This window comes from Crocuta crocuta, unplaced genomic scaffold, assembly GCF_008692635.1.
Source record: "Crocuta crocuta isolate KB4526 unplaced genomic scaffold, BGI_CrCroc_1.0 scaffold99, whole genome shotgun sequence".
Taxonomy (NCBI): Eukaryota; Metazoa; Chordata; class Mammalia; order Carnivora; family Hyaenidae; genus Crocuta; species Crocuta crocuta.
Genome location: NW_027551560.1, coordinates 5,455,232 through 5,475,807, shown reverse-complemented (window position 1 = coordinate 5,475,807; position 20,576 = coordinate 5,455,232). Strand labels below are relative to the sequence as shown.

The following is a 20,576-nucleotide window of genomic DNA, read 5'->3' as shown; positions in this document are numbered from 1 at the left end:
TTCTATTTTGAAATGGTTTTATTTTAAAAGGTAAAACTATATACATCAGTACAAAATATAAACATCCAGACATAATTAAACAAATCAATCATACAATGCCGTTCAAAGCAGTATTTAAAGAAGTTACATTTTACCAGTATAAGATGTCACAGAATCAAATTACAAGTTCGAGCTCCAGTGGTTCAAGTGTTTTATTCCACACAATAAAGTGTGGTCAGTTGTAAGATGAAATTCTTCTTCAGGATATTCTTTTCCCAATCAAGGCCTTCTATAGAGATCATCTCATACAACAGGAAAGCTAGCCATGGTGGCAATTCCACAGTGGTTTTTCCGGTCTTTGGCCATCTTTACGTAGCCATCAATGCCCCAGTTTTCACCCCAGCTGAAAGAAGACGGGATTTGTTATTTATCACAAATAATCAAATACATTTATCTTAATGAACAGCAACACCCAATACTGAGCAGTGCACCACAGGCAACGGCAGATTCAGGAAGAATCAGGAGAGGCCTTTCTTGTACATGATTGGATTCTAACACAACACAGAATTCGATACCCAGACCTTTCACAGACTCCAAAATGAGAGACCCTTGGGGTCAGATGTGTTTCCGATATAATAAAAAATTTTCAATTTAGAAATAGTGGTACCAAAACTATAGCAGTACCTTAGCAAGCTTGAGACAGTGTCTTAATGTTATCATGAAATGAGTATGTCTGTGTTTCCCTAAGTAGGGTAAAGTCATCTGTGATTTCAGAAGTATACTCAGGAGTTTGAGGACATGGCTCCAAACACTGATTTTTAAAAGGATTCCCTTTTCAATTTTAAAGATAAGTATTTTTGGCTTTTTATACCTGTTCTTGACAATCCAATATGTATTGTTTATCGACCGTCCTATTTCAGTGCCATAGCCAGTCACCAGAACACCATGGTCCAGGTCTTCACTGCTGCAGTCTGGATCATAATAAATGCCTGAAAAAGTGAAACTCAATGCTGGGGTGAGGATTCCCATGTGACATATGATAGCAACCAAGGCTATCAACAAGAGTAAGGAAGGCATTTCAACCTTCAGTGAAATGACATATAACACCAGATAAGAGTTAAAAGCAGATCTTTTCTGAGCTAGGCTAGGGATTTAGGCTCTCATCTAATACCAGCAGTAAGACAAATTGCTAAGAGGCATAAAACAACATGTCACAAGGCATAAAAGAGCACTCATTGAAAACTTGTGATTCAACTTTTAGGATGTCAGCTTAAGGAAACAGCAGAGAACACTAAATTACTTGAGCCAAGGGATTCTGTCAGTCTCAACAATAGTAGTAAAATTCTTTGGAATGTTTCATGGTCTAACAATTAGAAAAAAGTAAAGGAAATTAAAGTATACCAATTGAATTATGCAGCCATTTAAATATATTTATGGTGTACTTAAACATAGGGATATGGTTCCAAGTCATGTTAAACAGAAACAATAGGCATAAAAATTACATGTACAGAATGAACAACTATATTAAATCTATACCCTTCAACAAATATCATATGTTTGCACGTATAGGAGGATTAGGAAGAACTTAACTGAGGAACATGGGGGAGAAGAAGGGGGGAAATGGAGAGAGGCAAACCATGAGAGACTCTTGAATGCTGAGAAACAAACGGAGGACTGATGCATGTGGCGGGGAGGGGGGAGATGGGCATGGAGGAGGGCACTTGTGGGGATGAGCACTGGGTGTTTTATGGAAACCAATTTGACAAACTATTTGTAAAAAAAAAAAAATCTATACCCTTCAATATTCTACACTGACTTCTACATAACAAAGAGTTGATCTTGCTGTACATTATGGTGGTTTTCCCATTTTTCTGCCTAAATTTCTACATAGACACATGCTTACCTTCATGATAGAACTGGAAGGTAAAATGGCTTGCATCTATACCAACAGAGATGGGCCCCTCAGTTGCTACGGCTACCATGAGGGCCTTCTCCCGCTGAGGGATATCAAAGAAGCCAGTGTCATTGGCAGCAGAATCCTGAGGCTTGTATTTGCAGGATTCATCCTTTCAAAGGCAAAGGGGAAGAGACTTGATTACTACCATCCACCTCCTGGAAACGTGACTTCATGGCAGCTTACAGGTGAAAGATTTCCAAGCCAAGTTTGTTGTAAAGCATCCCAGGAGCTAAAATGCTATTGGTTGTTTTGAAATGGAAATATTTGCTGATGTGTATTTAATGAGACACTCTCAGTCTACCTGCCCATAAGAAATTTTTCATTCTGGAGAATTTTGTAATATATATAGAATGGTATGTATATCACCACATAACAAAGAAATAGGAAGAGCTACATGGTAGTGATCTAAGCAGAGAAATGTGCCCAGTCGATACAGTTTAATGACAGATCTGCAGTTTGCAGATATACAGTCTACAATTTAAAATGTGCATATTCATATTAAGGGGCACCTGGGTGGTTTACTTGGTTAAGTGTCTCACTTCAGCTGGAGTCATGTCAAGCCCTGCTTTGGGCTCTGTGCTGACAGCTCAGAGCCTGGAGTCTGCTTCAGATTCTGTGTCTTACTCTCTCTCTGCCCTTCCCCTGCTCTCTCTCTCTCTCAAAAATAAATAAATGTTAAAAAAATAAAAATAAAATGAACATATTAAATGTGATATCTGTTTTCTTCAAATGTATTTATTCAACTCTAAAATACAGCTGGAATGATAAGTAAGGAGCTCCACTGACCTGTGCATGATATGGATAGGATTCCTCTGAGTCCAGGCCTCCGTTGTCCTTAACATACTGGAAGGCATTATTCATTAGGCCACCATTGCAGCCCTCATTGCCTTCAGGCCGAGAGCAGTCCACCAGGTTCTGTTCACTCAGTGAAACAAGTTTGCCAGTTTTCCGGAACATCTGTCCTTCAAGAGCGCCAGTTGCACTAAAAGCCCAACAAGAACCACACTGACCCTGAAAACAAATTATAAAGTTCTCAGTCTTACAAAACAAATATCAAGATTTGACAACAGCCCACAGATCTGAAAACTCTTAAAATATAGCAAACTGCACATTGATAGCAACGACACTGATTCCTTTTGCCTCTACTCTTGAGAGGGACCTGCTGAATATTGCCCCACCTGATTCTTCACGGGAGTTACATAGCCTTTCTCTCTCCAGTCCACAGATGAGGGGACCTCAGCAAAGAGAGGTGGTTGGAACAGTTTCCCCTTCCTGTGTTTCTGATTTTGAAGGCCATTCATCACCTGCCTGAATTCTTCATTGGTCTTCAAGGAAAAGGGAATACAATGTTGAGAAGCATGAGATTTTTTTGGTTAAGTATGGGGAGAGGAAGTACAAAAAGTCAGCAATCCACGCCATACTCACCATGTCTCCAAAGCCATTCATTGCCACCGTGAAGCTGTGTTTCCCTTGGCTGTGTTCCCAATTGTGCTGTTCGATCATTTTCATATTCTTTTCCCACACCTCTCTCCTCCATCCTTCTTCATACTGAGAAAACATATAACTTATCGTCTTTATTTCTATTTAAAATCTACTGACCTGCACCAGATGGATGTGCTCACAGAGAGGAGAAACCACAGCCAGGGATGGGTTGATGCTTCTGGGAGCTGTTTTTCAGCAACCACACAGCAGGACATATGCCCACACACTGTGCACAGTCATGGTGTCCTGCTTACTGCCTTGGTAAGAGCAGCCTCAAGATGCTACTCCCTGCTATGAACTCCCACCAGCATGGAACCTTCTCTGCAGGGATCCCTCTGGGCAGCTTGAGTGTTACCAACCACTCCATATAGCTTCCTGTGCGTTGCCTTCCACTGGTACCATTGTTCATCAATGCTCTGATTGGGTTGCGGAGCAGCTGAGGCTATTCCCAAGCAAAGGGCAGGCAGGAAGAGCAAAGGATGCATGTTTCAAAACCTGGTAAGCGAAGAAGAAATGAGTTTATGACTAGACCAAACCATCTAAAAAGCCATCCTCCTTTCTTCTGAGATGTTAGAGCCACTACAGCGGAATTGAATTTATCCTCCTGAGAGTTTGCACAGGGCTGGGAAGGAAGGCTGAGGTTGTGGGATGCCCGGAGGGCCCGCTGCCCCAGCTCTCCGCCCTGAGACCCACCTCCCACCCTCAAGGTATTTGGGTCTTGACGCAGGGAGGGGCGGGCCCCGCAGCGCGGCGTCGGAGGCTCCGCGTAAGGAGTCAGGCCCTGGGACAGCGCCTCCTGGGGGCCACGAACCCCCGACCCGCGAGGCAGGTGGCCGCGCTGGTTCCTCGGCTGGCCCCCCTGCTCACGTTCAGCGAGGGCATATCACCTGTGTCAGGTGCAGCTGAGCAGTCTCAGTCACAGGTGCAGGTCCGGGGGTCCAGGAGGCAGGCAGTGGGTCCGAAGCCTCCCATTTAAGACCTGGGATTCGGCCCGGCCAGCCCCGCCCCGCAGGCCTGTTCTGGCTGCGAGTGGCTGAGCCAGCCTGTGGGCGGGGCCTCTGTGCCCCTGCAGCTCTGCGCGCCTGGGGAGTGCGGTGTCTGGATCCTCAGTCTTCCCAGAGCAGGCTGTGCCTGGTTCAGTGGCCCCGGGGGAGGTGAGCTGGGGAACCCGGGACAGTCCTATGGAGGGGTCCGGCGCCTTCCTGGGGACCATGATCAACTAATTACCACGAATTTATGTACTGGCAGGTGGTTTCCGTAAAGAACCTCACAGGGAGCCCCAAGTGGATTTTCAGGGTCACTTTAGTCCTAGCGCTTTGGGTTAAAATCTCCCCGGAGGGCTAGTGGAGGAAGCAGGGTTCACAGGGAGCTGGTGTTATCACTGGGTCAGGATGCGATGCCCCTGGGTTATGGAAGATTCTGGAGAGGGCTGGCAGTCCTCCAAACAGAGGATGCGCTGGGCAAGGCTCAAGTCCTTTCGGGGGGAAAGGGGCAGGAGATGGGAGTCCGAGGAAGGCGTGGCATTTTGTAATGCTCCTGCCCTGCCTCCCCAGGTAGAGATTCTCCTTCCCTCTCAAATCTTTCTCAAAACTGACAGAAACGTGTCATCTACAGAAAAATCTGGTTTAATAAAAGAAAGAAAGGCAAAATGTAGGAACTGCTTTTTCTTTCCCACTCTCTGCATTATGGATTATTATGTTGCTCGATATCCGACATCTTTTTCTTTAGATTTAAGAAATTTTTAATGACCTTTACTTCAGTGGTTATTAATTTACATGGAATGCCAGGATTTAAATGACAGTTTGTGAGAATATTTTAAGTGGAGGAAAATATGGTTATATATAAACATTAGTTTATATAGTTAAGCATTTAGGGAACACAAACTGGAAATGTGACTAGTTGGGGAATGTGCCAGCATTTTCAGGAGATGTTGAAATTAAGATACATTTGACTGACCAAGCTCCTAATCAGGGCAAGCTACCATTACCTGAGGCTTCTGTTTGTGGGAGGTTGGATGGAGGAAGGGGCAGAAATGCATCCTGTACTTCCAAAGTGATTAATAGTGACTCTCATCTGTGGGAGGAAGGTCAAGCCTTTTCTTCCAAGACACGGGACTGAGGGACAGGCCCTCCCTTCTGCCGGGGGCATGTGGGTGGGGCCTTCTCATCCTGCTGACACAGCCCAGAGGGGCTACTGCTGGGCCTTCCCACTTCCCTCAGCCTCCTCCATATGACTGTCTCCTTTATCCTCCCTGGTGCTTCCGGAGTTCTGTCTCCAGTGGCCAAAAGAAACATTCAAAAACCTTTCTAAAAGTTATCAGCAATCCATGAATAACAGTAAAACAATGCTAGCCATATTTTTCAGAAGAAGTGATATTTTGGGCAAGAAATATCCATTTGAGGCTAGAGTTAGTTTTTCCCTTTTGAAAAACATTTTGTTCATGTTTTCTTTTTAAAGTTTATTTATTTTTAAGAGAGACATAGTGTGAGTGGGGGGAGGGGCAGAGAGAGAGGGAGACACAGAATCCGAAACAGGCTCCATGTTCTGCTCCATACTCTGTCAGCACAGAGCCCAGCGTGGGGCTCAAACTCCCAAACCGTGAGATCATGACCTGAGCTGAAGTCAGATGCTCAACCAATTGAGCCACCCAGGTGCCTCTTTGTTCATGTTTTCTAGTTATTTCAGAATTTTCCAGTTTTATAACAACTAGAGCTGCTGACTCTAGGGTGTAGAGTGTAGAGAAAGAAAAAAGAAATCTTACAGAAGTTTTGACCTAAAGTACTTCTGCAGTGCAACAAGGCCGCCCCACTTTTGTAGGTGCCATGGAGTTGCTGGGCTCCATGGAGCCATAGGCACTGGCCCTAATATTTCAGTGAATTGCAAAACAAAACAATGATCTGCCGTTCCATCATCATGCCTCCATTCTTTAGGTCTGGAGGGAAGATAACGTTCATCCATTCAACAAATATTTGTTTTAGGCCAATCATGTCAGGTGAGTGGTGAACATGGTGGTTGGCAGGCAAGAGATACGATATGCAAATAAATATTTACTAATTCAGGCCACTGATTCTGAAACAAAATAGTTTTAGGTTCAACTTTTGATTCTGCTTCTCAACAGTCATATAACTTTGATAAGACACTTCACTTTGTAGAGTCTATATTCTTACCTGTCAAAGGGGATTAAGAATGTGTATTTCTAAGGATTATAGAGGATAAATTATATAGTGGTCAGCCTACAACCCCTAGCATGTAGCTACTATTATTATGCTTAATAATGTTCTGGAATTTAAGAGGGCCCTTATCATCAAAACATCCTTGTTGGTGTCATATCTTAAGATATATCCTTGAAAGTTTCAGAATATCAGACAATCCATACTAAATAGGACACATGATAAGCCCTTGAGGTCTGTGGGACAGGGGGCAAACACCTGAGGTCTCCGGACCCAGCAGAGATGGACAGAGGATTAAGGACACAAGGCTACAATTCTCAGCTGGAGCCAGGCCAACACACTGTCTCAGGTGTGCTCTGTGCTCAAGGCTGGATGGAGAGTGGACTAAGGTGACCTTGGAGACCCTCAGCTAAACCAGCTTCCATCATCATAGCTTCCCCCCAGCATTTCCCTGCTTGTGGAGCCCCCACATGTGCGTGATGCACTGAAATAGGTCAGCTGTGGGCAGACTTGGCGAAATGCATTGCTGAGTCCAGGCCTCATCTTGGTGAACCTTGCTCATCCATGATCCATCTGGGAATCTGTTGTTCTCCACCCTCTTCTCTTGTGTGTTCTCAGAAAAAAAACAGGCAAGTGAAAAATGACTTTGTAGATGTCTAGTGGATTCACTCTCCAATTGGTCGTGGCAAACTGGACTTGCCAACAAATATAAGTAAACGGTTGCCTTAAAATTTTAGTCTCTAGGTCCTGACCTATTTGTAATCTAATGGAAAAGGCAGTGGTTCGTTGTAAATACAGAGAATGTGAATGTTTCATTCCCAAGTGGAACAATTAACCAACCAGTTACCTGGCTCAGGAGCCACAATGTCACACATTCCTTATATTGTGCCTCTGGGGATGGGATAGTAAGCTCATTGTCACCCTGGCTTGTCTCATCCCATTAGTGTTTTTATCAACAACTTGGCAGTGGCTGTTTTCAAGGATTCTCAGAGGGACCTTGGCCATTGTCCTTCCAGAAGTTTTTTCTGTTTCTTTTTCTTCATTTCCTTCTGTTTCTTCTTCTCTTTCTTTTCTTTTCTTTTCTTCTTTTTGTTAAAAAAAGTCATTACGAAAAACTTTAGAAGTACAGATAAGCAAAAAAGGGGGGAAATGTGCCTAAAATTCCAATCTTTGTGACTTCTTGAAGCCAGTAAACAATTGGGATGTATAGCTCACTCACCAATGCTCTGCTTTGGATGATGGCCTTTTTTCACACTATAACCCCTCATCCCACCTTACAAATGAATGAACTGAAGCTTGGAGAGGCTTGGCAGCTTCCTCAGCTGGTGAGCAGGGAGTCTGGGTTTGATCTCAGAGGCTGTAACTCCAGACGAGGCAGCACACAGGGCTGTACCAGACCGGGATTGGAGGCTGGCTGTCAGTAAAGATCATTAAAGAGAATTGCAGAGGACAACAGCTAATGCTTTATGCTGCCGTCCTGGGGATAGCAACCAAGGACCACACTCCTCCCGGGGCCCCATGTCATGACCCCAGGCACAGTCCCTAACCTTCTGCCACTATGTTCATTCAACATTTCTGAGAAATGCCTCCTGTGTCCATGACTGTGCACGGGAAGACCTCCTTTGCACAGGTCTCACAAGAACCATCACCCTCTTCTCCTAGAAGAAGATTCCGCACCCCTGAGTTATTTCTTCTAGACCAGATCCTGGATGCAGCTGCCGGGGCTGAGGGAGATGGTATCAGAAGCTGAGAGGTGCCCTGTAGCTGCCTGCAGATCTGTGTCATGTGTGACGTAGGGGAGTGATACTGTCTGAAATGTCTGTATTCTTTTCCTGTTTGTGTTCCATTTCTAGGGACAGGTCCACGCTATAGCCAGAGACATCCTTGTCTCATAGACAATCAGAATTTTAACAACAGGAATGCAAAGAAGAGAGAATCACTGTTCAGTACTTGACATTCCAATTAGAATTCCTGAGTCCAGGAGGGGCCTGCAAGCCAAGCTTTAAGAGAGAGAAAAGAGATTTTCTAATCCTAGTGCCTGGTTTGAAAACCTCCCATAAAGTCATTGCATGGAGGAATAAGTGCCCTTTGCCTATTGAGTAGGAGAGGGGAGAAATGTCTCCCTAACACTGGGAGAGGGGCAGGAGGCTGCTCTGAGGGGAACCACTTGCTTACACTCATGCTTATATGCATGCGTGGCTGATGGGTTCTGGAAGATTCCCAGCACAGCCTTTGGGAAGGAGGGGTACAGGTCACATATTTGAAATGACCAAGAGTAGCAAACACAGACTGCTCATAAGACCCCAGGACCCTTGCACTCTCCATGAGGAGAGACCTCTTGAAGAATGAAAGAGGCTAGATTTTGCAAGAATGGTTCCAAGTCAGATTCATTTTAGGAATAATAAAGGAATATGCCAGTTCTCGATAGTGTGGACAGTCATTATACCCAAGGGCAGTGTTGGAGTCATGTTAAAACTGAAAGGGACTCATTTCCCAAAACATGAAAAGAAATGCACAGGGTTGCTGGAATGTGAGGGATTAAGATTACCACTTCTCCTTAGGCCATTCCTATCATTCCAGTGGAATCACTTTAACTTCCAGTCCCACTCAGCTACTAATAGGATGAAGGTTGACAAACATAAAGAGCAAATGCTACAATCTTTCTAATGGGTTAGGACATTTCTTTTGCTGTATCAGCCATGTGCGCTCAGCCTGTGCCTCCTGGCTGGTGAACTCTTTCCCAATGCCCCAGTTTCCTCCACCTGAGTTGTGTGCTTTCCTGTTGTTAAAGGAGCTGTTCTCAGTTGATGCCCCATGATTTCCATGGTGGAGTTGAAGTTCAGTGAGCTCAGAGGTATCCAAGCAGTCTGGGCACAAACAAGATTCAGGCTGTGCCAAATGCTTTTACTAAACGGTCAGGGTGTGCTGCTAATGATAGCCTGCACAGGAAGAGATCCCGCCCCAGGCGCACAAGGCTTGGGTTGAATGCAGGTGAAATGTGACCCCACGGCCCCCTCCTCCAGGCACCGTGCAGCAGTCTACACAGTGCACAAGGGTTTACAGGGGCCAGTCTACACAATGCGGAAATATGCTACCGCAGGGAAGATGCACAGCCCGCTGCACCCCCTGCTTGCTCAGAACTCATGATCCAGACAGGTTGGGGAAACACAGGGTCCCGACTGGCTGGTCACACTCACAGGACAGCACCAGGGAGCTAGACTCGCCCTGCTCCCCCCTCCTCCGCCCTCCTCCCGCCCCCCAGTCTCCGAGGCGGCGGTAGGGTTGAAAGGGTAACATTCACTTCTTGTTGACTTTTTTGTGTGCAAACCCACCCTTGATTCAGCCAGAGCTATGCATTGTGTTGGGAAGTCTTAGGATTATTAAAAGGGAAATGATAGGAAAAAGAGTCACATGTTCAGTCTTTAACTTTCAAAACAGGATTTTCGAGCTCGTGGTTTTCAACATAAACCTAGGCTTCATAAAAAAGAGAGACACACTGCCCTTCCAATTGCCAAAAAAGCTCATGGAAAGGCTGGGCACCTATGCTGTCCTGACTCAAGATCATTTTGTTTTCCACTATATATGTCTTTAGGAGATTGAAAAAAAAAAATAGCAAACCATATAATTACTGTTTTAACAAATGTTTATGTGACTATTGTAGACGTGGAATCTAGGTTTCTTTTATTTACAAAAATTTTTTTAATGTTTATTTATTTTTGAAGGAGAGAGAGACAGAGAGTGAGCAGGGTAGGGGCAGAGAGAGAGACACACACACACACAGAATCCCAAACAAGGTCCAGGCTCTGACCTGTCAGCACAAAGCCCAATGTGGGGCTCAAACTCACAAATTACGAGATGGAGACCTGAACCAAAGTCGGGCTCTTAACTGACTGAGCCACCCACGCACCCCAGGAATTCAGGTTTCTATGTAACCTGGAGGCAGGATAGGGATGAGAAATTCAGGAGACAAGTGTCAGCGCACTTATGAATTAAAAACTACTTTTCCCATTCTTTATCCTGAGCCTTCTTGGTGCAGAGACATGTTGACCCTTGTGATTCATGCCAGGGCCATGATCTGACATGTGTGGACTCCAGGTTTCCTCCTAACACTGAGATCTGTTACCATGTTTCAAGAGCAGCCGGAATCACTCTACTTCCCAAAGCACGGAAATGCCTGCGGAACAGGGGGTGGGTTTTACAGTGTAAGGGGATGGAATCCACGTGGCCATGAAATATTTCATGGGAAGGAGCCTGTGGGGCTTTCCCTGCATTTCTATACACAGCACAGAACAAACCATACAGTAAACTTTTTAAAACCACACTGCCCATAACAATGTGGTCACTAGTTTAGTGAATTAGAGAAATAAGGACCACTGGATGATTTTTTTCTTAAGGTTAAATTATTCAGTTTAAATACCCAATGTTCTAAGACTCTACCTTTTTTGAGTTTTGAAATCTATTCTTTCGTTTATGATGTCTTTACATATTAAAAACAAATTTTAGTGGGTTACTTCATTGGCTCAGCCAGTGGAGCATGTGACTCTTGATCTCAGGGTTGTAAATTCAAGCCCCATGTTGGGTAGAGATTACTTAAGAATACACACATATATGCACACACATATATATACACACATATATACATATACCTGTATTTTGTGATGACTGGTGAGAACAGTTTCTAAGTGGTCTTACTTTGTATCAGAGTCATTCTCCATGTTCTTCATGAAATTTTACTATTCCATGAAAATCACAAAGTATGGGAACCACTGGCACACAGTAGGGCTTCTCAGGGTGGAGGAGTCAGTAGATGAGAAGCTCACCTTCATTGGAAAACAGCTTCAGGCTACACACTTTGGGGGCAGAGAATAGTACAATTCATTTTTATTTCTTATTTTTAGGACAGCGTTCTTGCCAAAATGATGAATGAGAACCTAATCAAGCCTGAAGCCCACCTTCATCCCAACTATGGAGGATAAGTAAGGTGTCACCAGGAGAAAGCAATCAGATAAGACCACACAAATCAGAACATTCCAGGTGATAACCAGTTTTGCATGTTGGCCCTGGGGCTGAGTGTTCTCCACATGAAAGAAGAGTCTTTCCTGGCATCCTCACTATTTACAGTAATAAGGCCCTTCAATAATTTCCCAGTGGGAGGGCCGGCAGGGTCCTCAGCTGGACAGCATGCCTCCAGGGGCAGAGATGTGAGGAGGCTGGAGAGGTGGGGACCTGGGCCAGGTAGCAGGGGAGACTCACATGAAGAGCACAGAGCACTAGACGCTGTGTCCCCAGCGAGGGGAGCCCGCAGAGGAACTCGGCCCCCAAACCAGACGAAGGACGTGGACTCCCACAGACTGGTTCATGAGAGACAATCAATAAACATTCAAAATGGTCACTAGATAAAAAACTCCATGTCAGAAAATCCTATAGCTTTCAATAAGAGAAAAATACAACGTGATGGAGGTTCCCCAGATTTGAAAATAATCCTAAAAATGTGCATGACATTACCAAGAATGAGTTTTGAAGCTGAAAGTTTTCTAAACTATCAGTAACTATAATTATATTATTTTCATTTCTCATGATATTGGAATGATTGAATCATCTTTCTGTTTTGGTCAGAGTGCTATATGAAATCTGTTATATGTAGCAAAAACTGTATCAAAAGTGTTATGAGGTGTGTCAACAGTTTATCCATATAGTAATGCATTCCAGGAAAAAAAGGAAACCAGAGAAAGAGCCATATAATTTCCCCCTCAGCAACAAGTGCTTCTCTCCTTGGATTTTAATTGTCATGTAACAAAGCAAAAATAAAACAAAATTAAAAAAACATATTCAATCCAAAATACAGAAAAAATGTTCAGGAACTTGGTTATCCCAGCCTCCTTTCTTCCTTTCTCTCTCTTTCTCTCTCAATGTTTATTTATTTTTGAGAGAGAAAGATAGAGAATGAGCGGGGGAGGGACAAAGAGAGAGGGAGACAGAAGATCCCAAGCAGGCTTTGCACTGTCAGCAGAGGGTCCAATGTTGGGCTAAACCCACGAACTGTGAGATCATGACCTAAGCCGAAAACTAGGAGTTCGACACTTAACTGATTGGGCCACTCAGGCACTCCTCTCAGCTTTATTTCTAATAGGGAAGAATGAGTGTTTCGTGGTAGGGAACATGTAAGTGAGTCGGGATATGGCAATATCATTGTTGTATGCAGCCATTAACACTGTACTTTCTGAAGAGCATCTAATAACATTGAATTATTGCTGTTATAACATATTAGGTGAAAAAAAGGAAGGATGTAGGGGCACCTGGGTGGCACAGTCGGTTAAGCATCTGACTCCTGATCTCGGCTCAGGTCATGATCTCTCGCAGGCTGTGAGTTTGAGCCCCACATCGGCCTCTGCTCTAATGTGGAGAGCCTACTTGAGATTCTGTCTCTCCTTCTCTGTGCCTCTCCCCCATTTATGCTCTCTCTCTCAAGATGAATAAATAAGCATTAAAAAATAATTTAAGAAAGGCAGGATGTAAAACTGTACGTTTTGTGATTTCAGTTACATTAAAATATGTCTAGGAAAAAAATTGAAGGGAATAAAAACTTCCAGTGCATCAAATTGTCCTCAAATCCAAGAGGGTCATTGCCTGAATTCCAGGGAAAGCCAGCACCGAACGACTTTGTTTTGCTGACTTCTAGTACACTGGACTGTCATCGATAAATTCCATGCTTCTCTTTACCATGTGAGCACTGGTCACAGAATCACATGATTCACAGGAATCAGCACCGGTCTCTCTATAGGATGACTGGCCTTCCCTTCTTGGAATACAAAAAGATGATCATCAGCACCGGCTGTGATGCAACCCGAGGGCTCTGCTGGACCTCTGGGTCTCACGCAGGGGCGGGGATGGCGTGGAGCTGGGGGGAGAAGACAGTCCTCACCTGCTCTGTGAATCTTCCTGACTGTGGGAAACAGGCACTCATGGATGGATCAGTGAGGGTCATGGCTCTTGGCCAGAACAGGTTTTTAGGACCAGAGAATCCTTTAATTTGTGAAACACACACAAACGTATATAAAACACACACACCATACATGTACACACACATGAAAACACTTATACACATATTATAGGTGTATACACAGGCATATTTCTCACACATTATGCATGTATATACCCACACACAATTTACCCATAGGCACACACACACAGTTATACATTTGCACCTGCACATACGCATGATACACATACTTATGCACATACACTTATGCACATATATACAAATACACACATATGCATAGACAGTTATACAATATACACATATATATGTACACTCAGCACACATACACACACATATTTCATTACAATATAAATACTTAGCACAGGAGAAAAGTGAATCCCCAGGTTGGTCAGATGTCCTGATACTTAGTCTGAATTGTTAATAACTGATGGTACAATTTTGTCTGAATCTCTTAAGCTCTTTGTTTCCAGACCCCAAAGATTGTGGCTGAATCAAATCATCCGTAAGTTTCTTTGGGTTATAAAATTCCGTGATTTCAGGGGGACGATCACATCATCCACCAAGAGCCGGCCTCCGTCACTGCTCATTGCCTCTGATAGAAGCCCCGCAGGCTGGAGTCACAGCCTTGGGCACCCGGCAAGGCTCCCCAACAAACATCAGCCCCCAGAGGGAGGGCATATCACAGCCCCATCTCAGGGGAAACATCTGCTGTAGAAACTTGTGCAACTTCTTTCCTGCCCCTCCTTCCCACACCCACACTCTTCTTCATTCTTTAGGAGCAAAGACTTGGCCTGTGAGCAATAGTCACAACAGCAAGCATCTGAGGCTGGGGTCCTGGGAGATTAGCTGCTGTCCCCTGGGTCATTTCCTGCCCCTGCCACACACATTTCCAGAGCTGCCCAGGACAGGCGGCTGACCACTCCTTAAAACCCCCTTTCAGGGGCTCCTCCCTGACCCTCCTCCTCCAAGTGTTCAGCAGGGACCTGCACTCCCGTCCCTGTCCTGGCCCATGTCTGAAAGCTGCTGAGTCCCGGGACTGAGGGGATTGAGGTTCCAGCCTCTTAGCAGCCTGGGTGAGCAGAGACATGGTCACCTGTCTCTGTGCCCTCTTGTGAGCCCAGGGCTGGTGCCCATGATAGGTGCTCACCAAAGCTCTGGGGGATAATGAATCAGACAAGATTACTCCTCATCAACTTTGGCCTGATTAAGTCCTCAAGAATCCAATGTCCTAAAAAGACTATGGCTTTATCCCATGCATGAATTGAAACTGAGAAAAAAAAAATTGAATAGGAAAGTAAAAGAGAAAAGAAACACAACAAAATTCTTACTTCTTCTTCCCATGATACCACTTTAAAGATTTTTTTAAAGTAGGCTCCATGCCTAGCGTAGAGAGCAATGCTGGGCCTGAGCTCATGACCCTGAGTTCAAGACCTGAGCTGGGATCAAGAGTAGGATGCTTCACTGACTGAGCTACACAGGCACCCCTTAAAGACATTTTTTTTTTGAAACAGCACACATGAAATTCTTCCAAAGCAAAACCTATCTTTCTTTTCTTGTTCCCCTTTTGGGGAGCCCTGCTTTGCTGGATGGTTTAAACACAGCAGATAATCTTGCATATTCCTCTGCCAGCTTTATTGTTCCCTGGATTTTTTTTTTTTTTACATTCCAACTTTATATATTGTCTCTACTTAAAAACTGTAGTAAAACAGAATATTTAACCACATTTACCTGCATATACACACCACTGTGCACTATCACTACCTTCTGTCCCCAGAATTCTTTTCATCTTCAAAACTAGAACTACGGTTTTACCCTTCACGAAAGCCTTCCACTTTTTAAGCTCAGATCTCCTGACCACCCTCTCAATTTTACTGCCTCATAAGCAGGCAGCCACTGTTTATGTAGGAAGAGCTACGTCAGCCCTTCGCTTTGGAGTAGTTTTTCCAGGGTCACCCCACAGGGTTTAGTAAGCCCCATGTGGACTCAGGACATGGGTGGCGGGGTGGAGCCAATCAATTTCAACATTTCAGGGGCTCTTGTAGTTGTAATTAAAACCCCTTTCTGCAAACTGTCCACTAGAATCTCCACCTACAGTGCCATCCAGAGTTGGAGACAATTAGAAGAGGCCACTGTGGTCCCTGGGACGCTCCTGTCCATAGGGAGACCACAGGCACCAGAGGACAGCCCAAGGGTAGACTTGTACCAATGGGCAGCACTGCCCAGAGGGAATGAGGAGCAGTTTCCCAAGTGCATTTCACTGCAACACTAAGAAAAAGATCCTGTGAGGCTTTTCTTTCTGGCTCCTAAGAACTTGCACTCTATGAGTGGTATTTTTTTTTCCAAAAAAAAAAAGTTTTTAAATGCTTATTTTTGAGAGAGAAAGAGAGAGCATGTGAGCGCAGACAGTCTTGAGGTTTTAGTAAATGTAGGTTTTGTTACTGAGTGCTTCCATACAGGTCAAAGCTAACATTTCCAGTGGATGACTTGGGCCACGGGCTCTATCTGGAAGGAAGGGCAGGAGATATGCATCTTCTACAGCAGGTTTTCTCTTGCTCCTGCTGGCTGGTCCCTGTACCTCTGTACAGACAAAGCTCCCCCTGTGCCCAGGCCAGCACTCAAGGATTCCAATGGTGTTTGGGTCACCCAAGGACAATGGAAAGGATTCCCTTCTTCAAGTGACAACAGTGTGAAAACCATCTGGGCTCTTCCCGATTCCCCATACCACCCCCAATTTTAGTACTAACGCCTCCCAAATCAGCCAGGTGTTTGTACACGGGAGTTTAGGTTTAATTGACTTTCTGGACTTCAATTTGGCTTGCCCCGCCATGTGGGGTAGAGGCAAGGGAAGACAAAACAGAGAAAAAGGATTCCTTTTGAATGAAACTCCAACAAGCTAATGAAACAAGGAACCCTTTGTTTATAAAAAAAGGAAATAAAAGGAAAAAGAAAGAACAAAAAGAAAACTCAGCAACTTCTTGACTACATCTTATAGATTAAGTAAACTTAACGTTATTAATATACACATGTACACATACTGCACGTAGATAGATAAATCATAGATGATATAACATTAAAATTACATGCTTCTCAGTTCAGAAGATTCAGGACACGTTCTTTCATATTAACTTAAAACTCTGTCACAATTTAAAATCCCTGCAAGAAATCTTGCTTCTTCACCTTCTTTGTCAGACTTCACAGACAAGAAGTTATCAAACAAGGATGTGAAAACCATGTGCTCTGCACAAATGACAGCAGACTGCCACTGATCATGAGTCAGGGATCTGCTGAGTCCTCCCAAGACCTTCCTTTCCTGCAGCTGTGTCACCTTCTACCTGAGATGAGCGGGAACGATCAGTGGGACAGATTGCGGGTTCCGCGTGGATGTGCACATTGACGTTTAAACAAGAGCAGCAAGGATGTGTCTTACCATGAAAACAACACTGTGTGTGAAATCACTCTAGAAGAGGATTCCTTCCTCTCCTTTCTGTGTGAAATGAAACACAAAATTACTGGAAAACCACAACTCCGGGGGAAGCACCTCAGGCGGTGATGAGCAGACAGCAGGGGACAGAGAGGGAGCATTCCCTTCACGACAGCACCTGGCTGACCTGGATGGTCTCAAACACACCCTCTTCTGCAAAAGCCTCAAATGTTGTCTGTTTATCAGTCAGCCAGTGGGATTCCATACATGGAAGTCTTTCCTACGGAGACAAGTGGAGATCAAAGAGATAAGTGGAGGACATGGTCTAACAAGGAAAAGACTACGAGAAATATCCATTTGGGATAAATATGCTTTTTTTTTAAAAAATGACAATTCATACAGTAGTTACAAATTTTTCATTGAAAAGTTAGGAATTCCAGTAAAATTATCCATAAGAAGCCAGGTGCTGGAGGATGAGAGATGGATCTAGAACACAGGGAAGAGGGATACTGTCTTTCCAAGTGGCCAAAGGACAGGCTGTGGTCTGCTCTGTAACTAGAAAGAACGTTCACACACTGGAATGTGTGGGAGGAGGGAGGTAGTGGCAGAGAAATAGGTGAAGCAGGAGGGAGGGCGGGGACCTTCAGGATGCAGGCACAGGGAGGGATGCACCCTGAATTTCCGCTGGGACAATGGGCTGCATCCCCGCATTCTGCAGTCCAAAGACATCCACTCAAGCCAAAGGCTGCCCTCACCGGGACACGATGGAGCTGATGGAATTATAAGTTGTGCCACTGTTGCAGCTGGAGTCATAGGCCTCCTGGCCATTGCCATCGAGGTTGATTTTGAACACTGAGGATGCCTTCATGACATCCCGATGCCCCAGCTCCCACAGTTTTGACAAGAGGATGTCGACCGTGCTCTCGTGGTAGGAGGCCCATTCCCAGAGCAGGCCATGGACTGGGCTTGGGAGAAATTCCTTGGAAGCCCCTTATTAGTGTTGTACTATGCCACAGGGTTAAGGAGACCCAAGTTCATGGCCAGAAGGCACCAGTCTTTCCCCATGGAGTCTGGTGGGTCCAGCAGATGACACGGTTTCCTCTGGGTCAGGAGGTTGAGATCTAATACATGGACGTCATTAGGCTGGCCTGTGAGTATATGTTGTGACACCCAAAGCACATGATGCTTTCCTTGTACCCACCAATGGCGTTAGTCAGCGAGGTCCCTTTCAGGGTCTGCGCCTGGGAGAAGTCCCGTGGCTGGTAGATCATGATGGCTCATGGTGCTCCCTCAGCTGCTGGGGTCTCAGGTAATGCTTCACCGTCAGCAACCCTTGAAACATGGTGACTATCATATTCTCTATGGTGCTGCACACAGAATCCAGCAGGAGGCAGCACTTTACTTTTTCTGTCTCCAGCCCTCACTCACACCTGCACCTCAGTGTTTGGGATGTGGTTGACCAGAAGCACCAGCAACTCAGTCCCATGGTTGACCATCTTGTAGCTGTTCACCTGTAGACTCTCTCCTCACCCTCCTTCACCATCCAGGGGTGGTGTAGTTTGTCTGTCTTGATCAGGGTAGGGATGTCCACCATGGTCCCACTGCTCAGGTCCCAGGCACAAATGTCCATGGCAGCTCCTCCACATGGCTGCCAGGCACCAGGTGTTGAACATCCTTCACAGTGTGGTGGCCACGGTAATGGTGTAGAGCCAGCGGGGTCTCCACGAAGACCAATTTTGATGTAGAAGTACACATGGAGTTTTCTGAAATCTCTTCCCCCTGGCTGATGGGTGCATTTTCACTTGTCACCACCAAATGATGATGCAAAGGCAAGTGGCAGGCCTTCAGGTGTCCCAGGAAAGGTAGTTGCCATCACCTGACAGGTGTGCTCTCCAAGGCTGACCGTGGCTCTGATGCAGAGAGGGTCTGAGGAAGGCAGTGAGTTGCTCCAGCTAGCTCTGAAGGTGGAAGAACGCCGGTGTCTTTGGAGGGAGCACACAAGTCCCTCTGTGGTCTCTACCTGCCAGGAGCCCCAAGAAAACCTGTGTCCTGGTGGTCACAAAACTCCACCCAGTCAGACCTTCTTATGGTAATGCCTGAGGAGTGAGGAGCTGAGACTATGATTGTCTACACAAAATGAACAAACCTTTTAGAATTTCTAAAGGAAAGAAAGCAAGTTTAATTGGGGCCCAAGATTGGTCAACTGTTGGGAGACACAATCTTCACAAAGAAGAGACTGCTCCCAGGAAGGAACATCTAGTGTAGGGTCATATAAATAAGGTTATATACATTTAATATATAAATATATATTATTTTTAAATATTATATGTATATAATAAGATATATTTACCTAAAGAGTTACAAATTATTATGATGAAGGATATTCCAGAAAGTTATAGACTATCTTATGTTTTTAGCATATGCATATCTATATGATTTTAATCTTATGGGAGCCAGGGTTTTATTTTTTCTTTTTCTTATCTTCATGTTTGGTATGCTTCTTTTTGGTCATTTTGCTAGTGACAAAGATGTTTGCTTGGGGCAGGTGTGTGCTTGGGGCAGAAATAAAGCCTATGCTTTGAGGTTTTCCTAAGTCATTTTGACTGGGTAAACCTTAGTATAGCTTCTCTGTGAGCCCAGGAGCAGGGTCCACTAAGGTTAAAAGTTGAAAATTGTCTTTATTCCTAAATTCTGGCTTCTGCCCTGAAATAGTCCCCTGTGTGTTCCCCCTCCCCTCCCCAGGCAGGCANGCAACTCGTAGGCATGCAGATGTACCTTACGTGTGCTGACGTTTACATTTGAGGCAAACTCTACACTTTGTCTTATTTTCCAAAATATTTCTGGGCACCTTTCTTCACTGTATTGTCTTAGGCTTAGAAAAAGTAACTAATATTGGCTTGCAAACAATCTGATTAGGAGGCTAATCAAACAAAATAAAAGTAAGCTAACTTCCTAACCATCCAGCAGACTACATGCTAAAATCAGATCAGAAAGGGACGTGCAGTGACAGTAAAAATAGGTGCACACGTGAAATCCACCTGCACCCCCTCCCCTCCATCCTAACGAGCACCCCTCCTCTTCCTGAGGAGGCAGAATTGGTCTGACTAAGCCACAGCACTGTTCTTGGGTAGGTCTGGGCAGCTGCCTATTCAGTGGGGTTGGGAGCACAGGGCAGAGTTGGAGGGGCAGCTCCTTTTGTAAGAAGGTGGTTCCCACAACCCAAGCTCTGGCTGTGGTGCTCCTGAGCCCCCAGAGCTGGCGGCGNNGCTGCTTTGCCAGCTTGCTGGGGGCGAAGGAACCTTGATTTGCAGTGCTGGCTGGTTCCTGGGGTGTAAATACTGCCAACAGGGCTGGTTTCAAGCCCCCAGTGTGAGGGCACTGAAAACGCAGGTGGGAAGAGACACGTGTGGTGGGCTCTGTGGGAGGCACCAGAGGCTGCAGTACACGGCTGCCCCGCAATCACTTCGTGGTGAACGGGGTGACAGCAAACCTCGCCCAGCTCAGGCCTGTCCTGGCTTTTTCCTTATTCCACGGGCTCTGGCCTGGGCCCCCTCCCCCACCCCCACT

At 45.1% G+C, this 20,576-nt stretch overlaps 1 protein-coding gene across 1 annotated transcript; it reads right to left on the bottom strand.

The window, feature by feature from the left end:
* Window positions 1–4,389, bottom strand: LOC144219506 (procathepsin L-like). The gene is made up of 8 exons (XM_077749523.1): window positions 4,306–4,389; window positions 3,778–3,913; window positions 3,362–3,484; window positions 3,115–3,261; window positions 2,723–2,947; window positions 1,883–2,045; window positions 851–968; window positions 1–382 (listed from the first exon to the last, which is right to left on the bottom strand). Exons 2-8 carry the CDS (start codon window positions 3,901–3,903, stop codon window positions 283–285), a joined length of 1,002 nt encoding a protein of 333 aa, XP_077605649.1. The 5' UTR covers window positions 3,904–3,913; window positions 4,306–4,389; the 3' UTR covers window positions 1–282.
* Window positions 4,390–20,576: the final 16,187 nt, after the last annotated feature.